General features: G+C 36.7%; 1 protein-coding gene across 1 annotated transcript in view; it reads left to right on the top strand.

Moving 5' to 3' along the window:
* The first annotated feature begins 984 nt into the window (after positions 1 to 984).
* DNAJC8 (DnaJ heat shock protein family (Hsp40) member C8) overlaps positions 985 to 18,871 on the top strand; it is a 57,248-nt gene continuing 39,361 nt past the window's right edge. The window contains exons 1-3 of the mRNA XM_053707114.1: positions 985 to 1,080; positions 7,886 to 7,987; positions 16,067 to 16,123. Coding sequence (XP_053563089.1) covers positions 1,012 to 1,080; positions 7,886 to 7,987; positions 16,067 to 16,123 — 228 coding nt within the window. The 5' untranslated portion in view covers positions 985 to 1,011. The remainder of the gene's footprint in view (positions 1,081 to 7,885; positions 7,988 to 16,066; positions 16,124 to 18,871) is intronic.

An 18,871-nucleotide genomic window follows, 5' to 3' on the forward strand; every position in this document is an offset into this window, starting at 1 on the left:
AATAGGGTAAATAGGTTTATTGCGATATAGGCATTTTGCGGTTTAGGAGTTAATACTTCGTGTAGGATTTTTTTGTTTTGCTATATTTTGTGTGGGCGGTGTTTTTTTTATACCTGATGCAGGCAGTTAGTTTTGTTTTTTTAATACTTTATGCAGGTGTTTTTTTTTTTTGTTTGTTTTTGAATACGTGATGCTGGCGTTTTTTGTTTTTTTTTAAATACTTTAATGTGGACGATTAGGTGTTGCTTTTGTAATGCTCCGTTTGCCTTCACTGCATTCCGGTGGATGCCGAAAATTTCACCACCCTGCCATTTTTGGAATTCAACTGGATGCAGCTTTGCTGCATCCAAGTGAATTATTTTGTCCTTGCGCTGCCAACATTCCATTGAGGATGCATGCGCAACTGCAGACGGCGACGGACATTACATACGCAATTATAGTATAGATATGTATGGAACAGCCTTTAATAGTCTTAAGAAAGTGCTAACAAATAAGTGTCTGATAGCTTGACTCCAGTCAAAAAGATGACTGCAAATCTAACGGTATTCTTCTACCAAATGCTAGCTTTATTTTTTAACGCCGTTTTACCTACCTCCTTACCTCTTTCTTTGCAGAACAATAGACTTTGCAAGTAACTCTCGCCATTTCTATAAATGTATTGTCAATCACGCCCACATCACACCTTATTCAGAAGTCAGATAGGCTACGGTATTACACATAACCTAACGATTGTTGGAAAATAAGAAGTGTTAATAACTTAGATTTTTACTAACACTAATACATTCGACCCAAATATAACCTTTTTCACTCTTCATACATTTATAAACCCTACTCTTCTGGACAACATTTCGCAGTTCACTTGCTGTAAGACGGTGACAATTACTATGGGAGCGATAGAGTTAACAATTTGGTCAAGCGGTTTTACACGCAACACGTGAAGCCTTGGCCACGCCTCTTCACGATGTACGTGTTGTTGCGTAGTGACGTACATGGCTTACGGCGGACGGCACGATGGCGGCTTCAGAAGCTGGTGGCTCATCCGGTGCTGTTGATGAAGCGTTTTCTACATTTTATACCGAGGTAACGTACTAAAGAATGGGAACCGATTGGCAACGGTCTGTTTGAAGAAGAAAAAAAAAGACATAACGACAATGGAAGGATACTGTGTTTGGTTAAAGTCATTATCTAGGCCAATTAACTAAACTGCAATATACTTTCAATAACATTATTTGTTTAATTCTTTTTAACGTTTACATTCAAAGAGAAATTATACCACTGCATCTTTGGTGAAGCATACACTCTTTTTGAGGATGTCTAGAAATAAACAAAACATTGACTTTAACAGATTGCTATGGGCTGTTGGGTTCATATGTTTATTGGAAGGAAAATAGAATAGGAAATAAATAAAAACAACTTTTAAATTGACGTGGATTGTTATAAGGGAAATAGACTTTCCCAATATACTTTTTTTAATGTTTCATGTACAGTGTCTAAATAATGGTCTGTTATACCTTTATTCATTGTAACGTTTTATGTTGCTATACTTTTGAATAATAATGGAAAACATACAGAACAGTGTTAAAGGGACAGACAACACCAGACTTTTTGTTGTTTAAAAAGAAAGATAATCCCTTTATTACCATTTCCCCAATTTTGCATAACCAACAGTTATTTTATATAAATACACTTTTTACCTCTGTGATTACCTAGATACAAGGCTTCTGCAAACTGCCTCCTTATTTCAGTTCTTTTTATAGACTTGCCATGTAGCCAATCAGTGCTTACTCCAGGGTAACTTCATGTGCATGAGCTCAATGTTGTTTTTATGAAACATATGAACTAATGCCCTCTAGTGGTCAAAATGCATTCAGATTAGAGGCAGTCTTCAAGGTCTAAGAAGTTAGCATATGAACCTCCTAGAATTAGGTTTCAACTAAGAATACCAAGAGAACAAAGGAAAATTTGGGATAAAAGTAAATTGGAAAGTTGTTTAAAATTACATTCCCTATTTTTTATGTATAGTAAAAAATTTTGGCACATTTTGCTTATCTTTAATGTAAATTGTGGATTTCCCCCTGTTGCCAGTGAGGCAGTCTTCATAATCATAACCCTGCAACATTCTACTTTATTAATGTTGGAGTTAATTAATATTTGTTGCTGTTAGATAATAGCAGAAATGATCATACATTAAAACAAGGGACATTTAGAATTTTTTTGTGTGATTCTTTTTAATTGTCACATATGAAACTAATTATAAATTTCCAAATTAAAAAAAAAAAAAAAAAAAATATATATATATATATATATATATATTATAATAATAATTTTTTGTACAACCTTTTTTTGCAATTACACTTGTTTTTTTGGAATTACAATACGATTTTTTTCTACTGGAAGTACAATTCTTTTTTTTGCAATTACACTTCCAGTATGTGTAAAAACACTGTAAAAAATAAACCCAGTTCCCATTTTGCTAAAGGACTTGTGATGTCACATCATTCACTTCAGTAGTTTGCCAGGGAAATAGCTGCTCTTTTGCATTCAATTAAGAGCTAGGTTATAAATTGTGCACTAACAGATGCGCACAACTGAAAATGGCGTTTTCACACACACACACACATATATATATATATATATATATATATATATATATATATATATATTGTCCGCGCTTGCATTGGAGACCTTTGCATATTTATGCAATATTTATATTTAATAAGGGTTTTAATAATATATTTACTGTAAATATTTAATCTTCCAATGTTCATATAGGAGAATATGTTCTTTGTATTTTTAAACAGAATATATATACGAGATTTCTCTTGTTTTCAAGTATGTCCTAGGTCCACAAAACATTGCACTGATACAATAGGGTACTTACAAAAACAATATTAATACATAATATATGCAAAATGTAACATAGAACAGGTAGGAAATATATAATCAACCATGACAGGTGCATTCTGTTTTGAGATATGCAGAGAGGGATCTCTTAAAGGATTTTAAGCTTGGGGAAGGCTTTAAAGTGTGCAGGAGGTCGTTCTATAATTGTGGTGCTCTGTAGGAAAAGGAGGATCGAGCTGCTTTCTTTTTGTATGGAGGCAGACTAAATAATGTAATGCAGGGGTGTCAAACTTGCGGCCCGCAGGCCTCATGCGGCCCTCAACCTAATTTTGTGCGGCCCACACCACCTCCATGAAAAATATTAATTATAATATGCTTATTACTTAAAGAGCGAGTGCGCTTACTGTTAGGGATGCACATACATTAAAATATACGTTATTAAAAAGAAAAAGACAGATAAGTGCATAATGATTTCTTTAACACATGCAGTTCATTACTATGGTAGCACTGATTTCCCACATCATTTCTGTCCATTCCTTTCCATCATTTTCTCTTTAACTAAAATCACATACTTTATATATATATATATTTCTATGTATTTATTTTATATTATGTACAACAGGTATGTCACTATTATAAACAGTGGGTCGCACGTGGAGCGTGTGTCTCACCTTCTTAAAAGCATTAGAGCACATTTCCTCAAGCCAGAGTAAGTTAATTAGGAGTTACAGAACACAATCTTTTGAAATGTATACTGTTATAGCAAATGCCACTGCACTGTTTAGCAATGACAAGATATGTAGGTAGTGTGCGGCCCACGTGAGTTGTACATGTATGGAAAATGGCCCGCGACTAAAATGAGTTTGACACCCCTGATGTACTGGATCGGAGGTTATGGGAGGTGGGAACAGCCGGGGAGGGCATTCTGCTCTGGTAGGGTGGGAGCTTCCCAGAATATATTGTCTATCTGTACCTAAATAAAACATTATTTTTTGTGAGGAACACTGGAATGTGAAATATTCATATTTCATGTCGGGTTAGCGCACTTGAGAAAATGCGGTCAGGTTTGTGCTACTTGTTGGTTTTTAGTTTGTTCCCCCCCCCCCACACACTTTTCGCGCTCCATTGTAGTCCTTTGGGAAATATGTTAACACGGTCCTGGTATTCTAAGTTCAGCTTTTTGCACTCACAAAAGCTTATTTCTAGCGGAGTTAACGTGCAAGCAAGTGTACAAACTACCGCTCCACTTGTAATCTAGCCTTAAAGGGACATGAAACCCACATTTTTTTTTTCCATTATTCAGATAGAGAATACATTTTTAAACAACTTTCTACTTTACTTCTATTATCTAATCTGTTTCATTCTCTTGGTATCATTTGTTGAAGGAGCAGCATCGCACTTATGGTTTCTAATTGAACACATGGGTGAGCCAATCACAATTGAGATATATATATCACACACACACACACACTATATATATATATATATATAACGCAATCAACAGCTAGAACCTAGGTTCTTTGCTGCTCCTGAGCTTGCCTAGATAAACTTTTCAGCAAAGGATAACAAAAACGAAGGAGGCAAATTAAATAATAGAAGTAAACTGGAAAGTTGTTTAAAATTGTATTCTCTATCTGAATCATGAAATCATTTTTTTGGGTTTCATGTCCCTTTAAATTTGGAGAGAAGGCGGACAATCCCAGCACATCAACATCCCAGGTAAACTTTTTAACATTTATCATGTAACATACAATATTGCTTAAAGTTAATGTCAATTTCAGGCCAATGGGCTACTGACATCTATTAAATAGCATATCAGAATTTAAGTCGCTAAGTTTATATTTCTCTTTACATTTTATTTTTTATTTAAAATTATATATAATACTCTCCGTTTGCAGTCAGACTCCTCCCCTCAACCACTTCCTTATTCTTGAGTAGTGTCGTAGCCTAGCGGTCCCACACGCTCTCTACGTCTGTCAAAAGCTCGTGCACAAGATTACAAAAAAACTGCGTATGTGCACTCGAATCGCGCATGTGTCAAATTTTCTGGTCGTAAGTGAAACATAGAAGCAGGAAGCGGAATACACATGCAGGTCTCATAAACGAGCATGAGATGTAGTACGCTATTAGGGGAGTAATAACGCATGCGCATAACTTATTGATGATGTTGCGAAAAAGGGGCTGAACGCCCCGGGGGGGAAACGGACATTGGACAATTGATTCTTACATTGCTGTCAATCAATGTAGGGAAGATGGCTGACGAAGAAAGTGCAACGGGGAATGAATAAAAGGTACAATAATTACAGTAGGATTCAAATGTATGCAAGCTGATGAATTAAAGGGACACTGTACCCAATTTTTTTATTTCATGATTCAGATAGAGCATGACATTTTAAGCAACTTTCTAATTTACTCCTATTATCAAATTTTCTTTATTCTCTTGGTATCTTTATTTTAAATGCAAGAATGTAAGTTTAGATGCCGGCCCATTTTTGGTGAACAACCTGGGTTGTCCTTGCTGATTGGTGGATAAATTCATCCACCAATAAAAAAGTGCTGTCCAGAGTTCTGAACCCCCAAAAAAAGCTTAGATGCCTTCTTTTTAAAATAAAGATAGCAAGAAAACGAAGACAATTTGATAATAGGAGTAAATTAGAAAGTTGCTTAAAATTGCATCTTCTATCTGAATCACGAAAGAAAAAAATTTGGGTTCAGTGTCCCTTTAAGGTTAACATAATTTAGAATCGGCTGCTGAACGGCGTGAGCAAGTCAACCGGACTTGACTCTCACTTTAACTTGCCAGAAGTGATTATTCTCTTTTGCATTACACTATACAGAAGAATATTGATTTTGATGTTTTAATTAGTTTGCCCAAAGTGATTATTCTGCCATGTTTTATAGTAATAATGTACTTAGGAATATTGATTTTGACGATCCATTAGAGCATGTCATTTTAGGACTATCGACCCTGCAAAGGGGTTAAATACACATAAGTGCCGCATGTACAATTAGCGCTGCTGATTGAATAAGAGCAGGGTCTTTAAGTTTCATACACGTTGGCAAGTTTTTTTTTTTTTTTTTGTAAAAGCAAGCTAAGGCCTAGATTACGAGTGAAGCGCAAAATTGTGCTTTTGTGAGCGCTATATTTGCGCTCCACTCAGTAATGCCAGCGCACGCTAATGTGAGCTGGTATTAGAAACTAATTGCAATGCGAACGCGACCTCCCGTTCGCATTGCACTCACGAGAGCGCGCTTCCATGGGCTTTAATGGTAACCTCGTTCTGATGCCGTCAGACATGACACAGAACCAAGACACGACACAGAACCAAGTGCAGGGGTAAGTCACGCTACAACTTACATTTGGTGGGCAATTGGGGGGCATTTTTTTCAATCAACCAGAGGTCTGACCTCTGGTTTATTGCACAAAGTGCTACTGCGAGCTCGCGGGAGCATTAACTAGCCAATTGTAATGGCTGGTTATTAAACATGTGCCCCTTTATGGGCACATGTTAAATTGGCGCTCCACTTGTAATCAAGCCCTATATAAATAATTAGTATTAGAATGTTTTTTTAATTTATAAGGAATTAAATGTCACTTCAAGTAAATCTATACGCATATAAGACCCCTGATAAAGGGAGAGGGTAGAAAAGCTTCTAATATAAAAGCTGTTGTTAAATCATCAAAATATTCCCAGTATTCCTTAGTACATTATTGTATAAAACAAGGCAGAATAAGCACTTTAAGCATGTTGTATGGTAAAAATGAAAAAAATATACTCTGAAAGAAGACCACATACTACAGTGAATTTTTTGCTGCTACCATGAACAGTAATTAAAACAACAAAATCAAATCAATATTCCTCTGTATAGTGTTGTATTATGCAAATGGCAATAATCACTTCTTGCAAGTTAAGACATGTTGTATGTTTACATGATAAATGTTACATTTTTTTTTACCTGAGATGTTGATGTGCTGGGATTATCAGCCATTTCTCCACAAAAAGAGAAGCAAAAGAGCAGCTAGTTCTCAGGCAAATTGCTGAAGTGTGAATGCTGTGACATCACAAGTCCTTTAGCAAAATGGGAACAAGATTTATTTTTTACACTGTTTTGACACAGCTTGGAAGTATAATTAAAAAAAAAAAAAAATTGTACTTCCAAAAAAAAAAGTTGTATTTTCAAAAAAAAAAGATTGTACTTACAAAAAATAGAATTTTATTTGTAATTAAAGATTTGTATTCTAAAACATATTTCCAAAAAATGTATTTGAAATTTTAGATTTGTATTCGTATGTCACTATTTATTACAATGATAAAGAATAACACACGCTTGCTTTTTTTACAGCAAACTTATTCCATACATACATACATACCTACCTAGGTAAGCTCAGGAGTAGCCATGCACTAATAGGAGCTAGTGGGTGATTGGTGGCTACACATATACTGTATGCCTCTTAACATGATCACCTGATGTGTTCAGCTAGGTTCTAGTAGTATATTGCTGCTCCGGAGCTGACTGTAACTATATGTTAAACCCCTTTCCAGGGATTAAATACACAGAGCATTATATTATTGCACTATTGCTTGTAACAGAGTATTTTTTGCACTTTTATGTCACTTAATGTTTGGGTCCTAACTTAAAGGGACATTAAACCCAAATGTTTCATGATTTAGAAAGAGCATGCAATTTTAAACAACTTTCTAATTCACTTCTATTTATTTTGCTTCATTCTCTTGATATCCTTTGCTGAAAAATCATATCTAGATAGGCTTAGTAGCTGCTGATTGGTGACTGCACATAGATGCCTCGTGATTGGCTCACCCATGTGCATTACTTTTTCTTCAGTTAAGAATATCTAAAGAATGAAGCAAATTCGATAATAGAAGTAAATTGGAATGTTGTTTAAAATTTATATTCTCTTCCTGAATCATGAAAGAATTTTTTTGGGTTTGGTGTCCCTTTAAAGTGTCAAACACTGAACTGATGTGTACATCAAATCTTTCAAAATCCTTACAACAAGGTATGTTTCATATCTCTGCAGGTTAAACAGATCGAGAAACGAGACTCTGTCCTAACCTCAAAGCAGCAAATAGAAAGGCTAATCCGGCCTGGGTCATCCTATTTCAACCTTAATCCATATGAGGTAAGGGTATACTAACAGTATATATTTATTTCAACCACACATTACACCGTACATTCCCAGGGCCTTTCAATTCTCTCCTAATCTACTTAAAGGGACATAAAACAGGTTGAGATCTGTGCATATCCTAAAAGGGCTAATTAATTTAAAAATAGTTTACATTAAAAAAGTTTAAAAATTGCTGGCAAATATTTTAAATTTTTTTTCAAAAATAAGCAAAATTAATCACATAGCTAAGCTGCCTTGAAAAGCCAACTCCACCCACCCTTATCAGTGTTTAGACACAGGCATTGTATTTCAACTGAGTTCACAGCTTTTAGGCATGGCAGATAATCCCTATGCATTCTTGTATTCTACCAAAAGCAGAAATAGATATTGATACAGCCATAAAAGGAATTGTGTGGGGGGAGTTAGAGCTTTACAATTCAGAAACTAAAAAGAAAAGGTTAATGGTGAGGCACTGCAGTATAAATTTGCAGGTAAAGTAATTAAAGTACATATTATATTTGTCTTTATCCAAACTTGTTTTATGTCCCTTTAACTTCCACCAGTGATGGTTAAAATCATGTTATGCCTATACAGGTATAGACAGTTCTGGTACTTTTTATTGTTACAAAAAAAATGTTTTGTATCTGTAATGTTAATTCATCATTGGTGGGTCTCTGACATTATACATCACAATAGTGAGAAGTTTAGAAGAGAATTTAAAGACCTTAGGAATTTGTGTAGTTGGACACTCATTTAGAAGAAGCAGATTTTAGAGGGTTTATTTTTCCCTTGAAGTATAAGACATGCTTTGATAAAAAAAAAGTGATACTGCCGCTATCATTCTAGAAACCTTCTTTGCACATCAAAGTGAGTTTTAGGACTACAGGTCATCTTAAAGGACCAGTAAATTCAGTAGATTTGCATAATCCACAAATGCATGATAACAAGAGTACAATAGCACTCTGAACTTCAAATGAATAGTAGATATTTTTTTCTAACAAACTTCAGTTATGTCTATTCCCACTCCCCCTGTACCATGTGACAGCCATCAGCCAATCACTAATGCATATATGTATATTCTTGCACATGCTCAGTAGGAGCTGGTGACTCAAAGTGTAAACTTAAACGACTGCACATTTTTTATTTTTTTAAATGGAAGTAAATTTGTAAGTTATTTAAAATTACATGCTGTATCTGAATCACGAAAGTTTAATTTGGCTTGTCTGATCCTAACAGTAACACTTAAAAGGACGCTCAAGTCAAAACAAGCTTTTTATTTTTTTTATTTGCATTAGTTTTTTTTAACAATACATAACTGAAAAGAAAACACAAAAAAAAAAACCCAACAAATTATAAGTTATACAATTGTTACAGGTTGTAAAATAAGGCATAGTCCCCCCAAGGGTGTCTGTGCAACCCAGAACAGTTTGAATCTTTCCATCTGGGCAAAAGTCTTTGGTAGGTCCATGAGTCGATAGGAATATGCATTTGAACATGGAGGAAACCATTCACCTGCAGTACTGAAAGAGCTCATAGCATTTGTGACCATTAGGCAAAGGAGAGCCTCTTAACAATAAACATTAAAAACCTGAGAAAGGCACAAATATAAACAAAATGAAAGCAAAATACATTTGCCCATTTGTGTTCAGCTGAATAAACCTTTGTCAGCATAGAATAAAATAAATAGGAGCGACTAGAAACATAGTAGATTGTGCAACTTGCTTAGCTTATTTTATGAGTTAACTCCACCAAATAAGAATGTGTTCCAAAGGAATTGGATATCATTGAAAAAGGCTAATTGGCCTAGTTTGAGGTAATAAAACCTTTCCAACATTTAGGTTTTTGGTGACTAAGTTTTCCCAATCAGAGATGGAAGGGGTTTGCTTAGATTTTCATAATCTGGGGATTAGTTGGTTAGCTGCATTGAGTATAATTTGAAAAAGATGTTTTCTTATTTTACATGTAATAGTGGTGGGGTGGTTGAGCATGATCACTTTGCGAGTCGAGCATTTAGTTAATGCAAGAAAAAAATGCTAGACCAGTATGCTTTTATAGGTGCACAATCCCACCATATATGAGTGATGTGGCCGCCTTGTAAGCAACCTCTCCAGCACATGCCTGAAGAGTGTTTGTAGATATTCTTTTAGTTTGTTTGGAGTCAGGTACGACCTCAACATTATTTTTATATTGGTTTCTTTGGCTTGGGAGGAATATACCGTTTTTCTCGCCATTAAATGATCTTTCTAAAGATACCATTATTTTCATCATATATTATAATTTATTATAAAATATGAGGAAAAAATGGGGAAAAAAAACACTTTTTCTAACTTTGACCCCCAAAATCTGTTACACATCTACAACCACCAAAAAACACCCATGCTAAATAGTTTCTAAATTTTGTCCTGGGTTTAGAAATATCCAATGTTTACATGTTCTTTGCTTTTTTTGCAAGTTATAGGGCAATAAATACAAGTAGCACTTTGCTATTTCCAAACCACTTTTTTTCAAAATTAGCGCTAGTTACTTTGGAACCCTGATATCTGTCAGGAATCCCTGAATATCCCTTGACATGTATATATTTTTTTTTTAGAAGACATCCCAAAGTATTGATCTAGGTCTATTTTGGTATATTTCATGCCACCATTTCACCGCCAAATTTAGATCAAATTGTGAAAAAATGAACAATTTTTTTTTTAATCTTTAGGTTTCTTACTGAAATTATTTACAAACAACTTGTGCAGTTATGGCATAAATGGTTGTAAATGCTTCTCTGGGATCCCCTTTGTTCAGAAATAGCAGACATATATGGCTTTGGCATGCTTTTTGGTAATTAGAAGGCCGCTAAATGCCACTGCGCATCACACGTGTATTATGGCTAGCAGTGAAGGGGTTAATTAGGGAGCTTGCAGGGTTAATTTTAGCTTTAGTGTAGAGATCAGCCTCCCACCTGACACATCACACCCCCTGATCCCTCCCAAACAGCTCCCTTCCCTCCCCCACCCCACAATTGTCCCCGCCATCTTAAGTACTGGCAGAAAGTCTGCCAGTACTAAAATAAAAGGTATCTGATTATTTTTTTTTATTATTATTATTTTTTTAAGCATATTTACATATGCTGCTGTGTAGGATCCCCCCCAAACAGCTCTCTAACCCTCCCCCTCTGCCTTTTTGGGGGCCATCTTGGGTACTGGCAGCTATCTGCTAGTACCCAGTTTGCAGAAAAAGTGTTATTTTTTCCCTGTGTTTTTTTTTTTTTTTTTTCTCTGTAGTGTAGCTTCGCCCCCACAGACCAACCCAACACCCGCTGATTTATAGTTTAATTTATTTTTTTAACATTCCCCCCCCCCCCCACTGATCAATTTTATACTATATACATTTTCTGTAGTGTAGCGGTTCCCCCCGGCTACCCCTGCCCACGATCCCGCCCCCCTCCACATCACTGGGCCCATTGATGGCAGCCACCCACCTCCCAGACCGGCTCCCACCCACCAGCGATACCGGCCATTGATGTCCGGTGCAGAGAGGGCCACACAGTGGCTCTCTCTGCATCGGATGGCCAACGGATGTTATTGCAGGATGCCTCGATATAGAGGCATCACTGCAATAACCGGAAAGAGCCTGGAAGCGATCAGGATCGCTTCCACCGCTTTCCCAGACCGATGACGTACAGGGTACGTCCTCAGGCGTTAACTGTCTTATTTTTGAGGACCTACCCTGTACGTCGTCGGTCATTAAGGGGTTAAGGCTCTAGCTATAACAGTCTTTCCGACTTATTCCTCTCCCTATAAACGTTTTGTTGAAGATGAAGCAATTGCTTTTGGTATCTTATTTGTAAAAGATTGTTCATCATGTCCCTTTTTTTCTGAAAGGTGTTCTAAAATTGTGGCATCAGCTGGGTGAATCTTGTGAGTGTAATCTAACTGCAATTTCTTTGGCTAATGTTTCTACTTCTTCTCTGGGGGTTTTTGTAATTTGTGCTTTAGCTTTTATTACTTCGCCTCTTATGGTGCGTTTATGTGGCTGTTTCGACGTCTGAAGTGTCGTTTATGGCAAAGTAAGATTTTGTGTGTTTCGCAAGCTTTTTAATTTGTGCTTTATCTTGTAACAGGGATTCCTCTATCCTCCATTTAAAGGTTCTGAAAGGTGCAGAGGGCCATCTAACAGTGCAAGTAACTAAATGAATGATCCGACCAAGATGTATGTTTTATGCTTGATTGTTTAAAGTGAATGTAAGTTTTGATGCAAAAGTACCTGGTTTTTAAAAATTCGACTAAAAACAGGGTCACTTTAATTCATCAAAATTTACATTGCACTTGTTAAAAAAGTACCTTTTTAAACTTGACAGCCGCTCCAGCTTCCCCCGGTCATCAGAAATGATGGATCGGTCATCCTCCAATCACTGCTTCTCCCCTCACCCCCCCCCCCCCCCCGGGGAATCAATGTCTGATACGAAGCCGTGATTGGAGGAAGCCGGATTCCTCATTTTAGACCCAGGTAGATGCTTTGCGATGGGCGGAGGAAGCTGGAGCGGCTGTCAAGATTAAAAGGTAAGTATTTTTTCACAACACAAGTGAAATGTAAATTTTGATGAATTAAAGTGCCCCTGGTTTTAATCAAATTTTTAAAAACCGGGCACTTTAGCATCAAAATTTACTTTCACTTGGGGTGTGAGAAAAATGTGAAATCTGTTTTGTGGGGATTCCTATATCTCCAGGCATCGTGCAGTCCAATTAACTTTAATATTTGCCATATTTTTTGAAGATCTGAGATTTTTGCTCTAGTGTTGGGGTTGGAGCAATCTGTTAGTGAATTTAATGGGATATTTAAGTCACCGGCCATTATGAAGGAACCTTTGTCATCCAAAACTGTGTTACAGATTGAAGTGAGGAAGCCTACCTGCTGTTTATTTGGCGCATATATATTCACCAGGGTCACTGCTTTTCCATAAAGTAAGCCCCTTATGCAGAGATACCAGCCCTCTTTATATGAGTTAGTATAAGTTTTGGTAAAAGGGATAGATTTGTGAATCTGTATACTGACTCCATTATTTTTTTTTTAAGTAAGTTGGTGCTATGGAGATGTTGGGGGTAGTGGTGTGAGAAGTATTTAGGGATATTTTTTGACTTAAAATGAGTTTTAGTGCATTAGGATATGGCCCCCTCCTTTTTTTTTTTTTTTTTAGGTCTAATAAGGCCATTCTCTTTTTGTTTGGACAACTTAATCCTTTGGTGTTTTGTGTGAGAATAGTAATATCTTGTGGTGATTGCTTACACGTTGGGTGAGAGTGGGAGAGAGAGTGCGCATGACAAATGGTAGTGTTGTCTAGGAGTGTGGGTTGAGAATACACAATGGACAACAGAATAAAATAAAAATAAGGAGCAAACTTTGAAAAAGGTTAAGAAAAACAGGAAAATTACAAAAATTACATATCTGAGACAATATATACTGAACATATTGACTTGTAGGAGATAATCTCCCAACTGTAAGGTAAGAAAGATTGGTGCATAACCTTTAACATGTGGAACCTTAACTGTAAGATCTAGACTTAATGTGATCTAAAATAAGGAATTTCACTTAACTTCTAAAGAGAGAAAATTATTAAACCATTGACTTCGTTATAACCTAAATTTCAGCCTGAATTGAATTCTAAAAGATACAAAGCTTATGTCTTCCCGGCTGGGATTTTCCATTAGGAAATGGACAATAAAGAGCACACACAAAGAAATCAAAAGCTACTTATCCATCATCCTTTCTCCTCCGAGAGGGATTGGGGAGAAGAGGGTTGTCGTCTTGGTTTCTTGTGTTGGACTTGTTTCCACTCCTTCCTCTGTGGTAGAGGACCAGGGCCAACAGCATTGGTAATATCTGAAGGAGACGTGAGTGTCTCTTCCAGAATGGGTGGGGTGATATTGAGCTCTTTGCAGATCCTTGGAATATCCCTCTGTTTTGAAAGGGTTCTCTGGGATAAGTCGGCAAACACCTGGATGTCTGAATTTTCATAAATGATAGGTTGTTGTTCTCTTCCCAGTTTCATCAGCTCTTCCTTAACTTGAAAGTTGGTGATTCGGACTATGATGTCCCTAGGAGGTTTGCCATCTTGCGGGTTAGGACGAAGGGCCCTTTGAGCCCTATCAATATCTATTTTGGAAGGGGTTTCTTCTTTCTTCAGATCACAGAAGAAATCTTGTAAATATGTCCTGTAGGTTCTGGAGTTGTTGTTTCTGGAACCCTAGGCTCTAGGGCCTTGAAAAAGTTATTCACTGAAGAACTTGGTGTTCTCGGTTGTTTAGGGTTTCTGCTTGGTTTGAGTTTCTTGGGAGATATTTTGAGGCTAGATATGAGATCAATCTGGTCTCCTTATGGGAAAGCGAGCTTTAAATGTGGAAAGAGTTTTCCTGGAGGTTTCAGAAGGAGATATGACCCTACGTTTCCTTTTTGTTGCTATGTCTTTAGAAAGGATGGGGTCAGAAAATAAATAGGACTATTCACTGCACAGGTCTGCCCCTAATGTACAGGGAATAGGCCTGCTAAGTGGAGGTGCCTAACCTTGCTAAAACCAAAAAACTCCCTTTGTGTGGGATATCGCCCCTAATCCTTGAAGCAAACAATTATTTGCAGACTGCAAGGGTAAAGGCTGCCATGTGGGCTAGTGAAATTAATGAGGAGCGATTTAAAAGCTTGTCCGCATATTAAATGAGTCTTTGACTGCGATTGTAGCTGAGGTTGCAGGGAGACTTACCCGCTCAGGATATTTGTGCTGTTCTGATTGTTTTACAGCATGGTAACCAACCTACCGCATGGGCTTCTGTGGAGAGAGGTTGCACCCTATGTCTGGAGTACAGTGACGTACTCTGCAGGAAGCCGGCCCGCTGGCGATCCGTCCGGTTCTTTAAGTCAGCAGAGACTTGCCTGATGTGTTTTGGACGCCTTAACGTGGCTTCTGTGTGAGGACTCAGTACCCCTTGGACCCATGCAGTGAACCGGCTGGGGAGACCTACGTCGTGAAGGTAGGCCTTAATTATCAAGCTGATCGGGATGATCGTGATCACATTCTGTGTATTCTGGACCTCAAAGTGCTTGTCGGCTTTTGCTTAAATATGTTCCTTAAAGACAGGACTTGGGAGCTCAGTTAGAACGCCGCCATCTCCTTGGCTAGCTCCACCCCCCAAAATAAACTTTTTATAATTCAGAAAGAGCATGCAGTTTTAAGATACTTTTCAATTTACTTTCATTATTATCAGTATTTTTATATTCACATTTTCTGGGGAACAAGATCCTACTGAGCATGTGCACAAGCTCACAGGATATACATTTACTAGCCTGTGATTGGCTGATTGATGTCTGTCATGATAAAGGGGGCCGGAAAAAGGGAGAACAAATTAATTTTTCAGAAAAAAATTCTAAGTTCAAGTGGTCCTTTAATCTATAGGGTAGTTAACATGTAACTATTTAATGTTCTATACACAGTCAAGAAATCAGAGCCCTGCATACTAACCTCTTATTAGATGGCTGGAACTTTCTTTTTTTCCCGTTAAAACCATGCATTTTGTTGTCATTGTCTTAATGGTGACTTAAAGCAACAGTTTACCAAGCACTAATCAGCAATTTTTTCAGCAGTGTGTTGCAGTTATCTTTGTCAAACTAGTGTCTAAAGGTTTTGCTGGGGGATGTATGATTTAAGGTCTGATTTTAGGACAAGTAGCAGCTTAAACCTTTTTCTGCCAGAGAGAGTACTGCAACATTTTGCAAAACAGTGGCAATCAAAGGATTATACTATTTTGGAATACTGGTCTGCAGTTTCTTAAATCCATGTCTTTCTGGGGGTTAAATCACTTTTTTTTGTGTTTTACTGGGAATGGAGTTTAAAATAAGTTCAATGTTTAATCCATAACACACACGCATTGAAATAATCACGCATCCATTGGTATTTTCTGGTGTTTGGAAGCGTCCATTTAAGAACAATTATTAAACACTAAACATAACCAATGTCGGTTGCTAAATGCTATATTTTACTACTCTGTGTGTGTGTGGGGGGGGGGTTAAAATGATTGATTTTGATAAAATCTTTAACCATTGTGTGTTTATTTTTTGTAGGTCCTGCAGTTAGATCCAGAAGCTACAGATGAAGACATCAAAAAGAGATTTCGACAGGTACCTTGTAGGAGTACAAATAAACTGTCCATAGAGAAGTTCATATACCTCTAGCCAGTACAGCTGGAGAAAACATAGGGACTTTTGTAGTTAAAAAAAAAAAAAAAAATTAGCTACATGTTTGAGCATTCTGTGTTAAATACATTTAAATTGATATAGCTGAGGTTTGGCAGTTTTTGTTTCATGTTATCCCTGAACACATAATGTAAGTTTTTATTTGGTGTCTTTTATGAGTGAACGTGAAAAACTAATGCACAAATCTTCATGAAATTTAGGAGATTGCTAATGATATCGGGGAAAGTATTTATATATTGAGTGATCTAGCTTATATTTTGGGATACAAAACCCACTGTCTGTATATAATTACTGAAGCACACATTTTCATCAGTGGATTATCGTAACATTACATTTTTATGTTTCTAATGCAATATAGACATCAAGAATAAAAGATATGGTACAGTTGGAATTTAGACTAGTCTGATAAAGCTGATTTGATTTCAGTTTACTGGTCAGGATATTTATTTTAGAGCTCTGGGTGTGTAGGTTCAGTAACCTGCACCAGCAAAGACATTGCAACTGAGTAATATTAAAAATATTACCCTAGTTGTTGGTTTTATACATGGCCCCTAAACGTGGCTTTGTTTACAATAGAAACAATATATTCTTTCTTTCTGTGGTCATTGATAGACAGTGTAGAAAACTGGGATCTTAAAAGGATTCAAATCTTTTTTGTGTTTTTTTTTGCATGAGAAAGTTCTTTGTTTGAGTATTGTAGTCAGCATGGCTGCAAAGTTTTGTAAAGCAACGAAGAGGTTTAGAGGGATATTGCACTTTTCTATCAAGGACAAAGGACATATTTACATGTGCAAACAAATGTGCGTTAGTAAAATTGTATTGCAGTAAAACAAAAAGAAAAATACCTGCATCGTTGGTGTCAACTGTTTTCTATTTTATTCATCAGTTTTTTTACTCAACCGATAGGGGAGCCATGCTAGTGAAGCATGCATTGCTCACTATTCTCACTGTTTAAAGTAACAGTTGGTAAGGCAGCAGTCTTGTGCACACGTGTAAAAATAGAAAGGGTAAAGCAGACCGCAATACAATTCTCAAAACCATACGCTGTTGTATTAAAGGTGGGGCTTAATGCTTAAACCAAATCCTTACTGTTAAAGGGACAAAAAACACAAGTAATTCTTTCATAATTCAGATAGAGCATACAATTTTTAGCAAATTTCGAATTTACTTATATTGTCAAATTTTCTTTGTTTTCTTCACTTTTTTTGTTAAAAAAACAAGTAGGTAAGTTCAGGAGTGTGCATGTCTGCAACAGCACTAGATGGCAGCACTATTTCCTGTCATTTAGTGCTCCAGGCGTACACACTACCTGTCTAGATATCTCTTCAACAAAGAATAACACGAGAACAATGCAAATTTGATAATAGCAGTTCATTGGTAAGTTTTAAAAATTGTATTCTCTATCTGAATCAGGAAAGAAGAAAAATGTGGGTTTCATGTCTATTTAATGACTCTCTCTACGTCTTTATTTAAGATAATGATGTGGCTCAGCATGTAATGTGTCCATGCAGCTACATCACCAGTGTTGTGATTGAGCTGATGTGCATGTTCTGTCTATAATATACCAAGGTTTTACATAGGACACTGTAGAAAGCTTGGATAACTGAATTGTGCCTTATTGGTTCGTACAGCAATGTGGGACCAGCTAACTACATTGTTTATAAAAACATTCCACTGTTATTTGTGAATGCCACTACAATTACCTTTTTTATAATAGAGAATATAAACACAAATACATGTATGGGGGCGCGCTCTCAAATAACCCAATCATAGTCCCTATAGAAATAGAATCTTAATCTGTACATGGCAAACGTGGCTTCTTTTTCTTTCCTATGGCTTGGAGAGTCCATGACGTTAATCCAATTACTAGTGGGATATTCAACTCCTGGCCAGCAAAGAGCACCCTAGCAAAGCTGTTAAGTGTAACTTCCCCTACCCATAATCCCTAGTCATTCTCTTTGCCTCTGTCAATAGAGGATGTACGAAGATGGTGTCTGAAGATATTTAATCCTTTTTATGGGTACTTTACCCTGCAAGCAAGGATTGGGGGTATGCTGTGTCCATGTCAATCTCTTTAGTAAGAGAAATGGTGGCTATTAGCAGTTAGAAAGCATCAAGGTTGTCTTTGCTTTATTTCTAACATTGATACCCCTTCAGAGAAAGCCAGGGTTGGTTACTCTGTTCTTATTTTCCAAAACAGTTCTCATAGTGCATCTCATCTAAAGACATTGGTAAGCATTTGTGTACAGATATCTCAATGTAAACCTCAGATTTTATCATCACTATGGCATATATCCCTTCTCATATACACAGGGCCAGTCTTGTACCCTACTTCACAACCAAATAGCCAGAAGGAAGGGAATAGCCAAATATAAAACAGAATAGGTAAGTCTTAATTGGAAAATGTAACCTTAATTAGCTTAAAGGGACATGAAACCCATTTTTTCTTTCAGGATTTTGATAGAACATTTTTTTTAAACAACTTTCCAATTACCTACTATTATCAAATCTGCTTAATTTCCTTGATATCCTTTGCTGAAGGAGCAGCAGTGCACTTATTGGGAGGTAGCCGAACACATCTAATCAGCCAGTCACAAGAAGCAAATGTGTGTAGGCAATCACCAGCTAGCTCCCACTAGTGTAGGATATGTACATGTTATTTTTCAACTGAGT

This window comes from Bombina bombina, chromosome 3, assembly GCF_027579735.1.
Source record: "Bombina bombina isolate aBomBom1 chromosome 3, aBomBom1.pri, whole genome shotgun sequence".
Taxonomy (NCBI): Eukaryota; Metazoa; Chordata; class Amphibia; order Anura; family Bombinatoridae; genus Bombina; species Bombina bombina.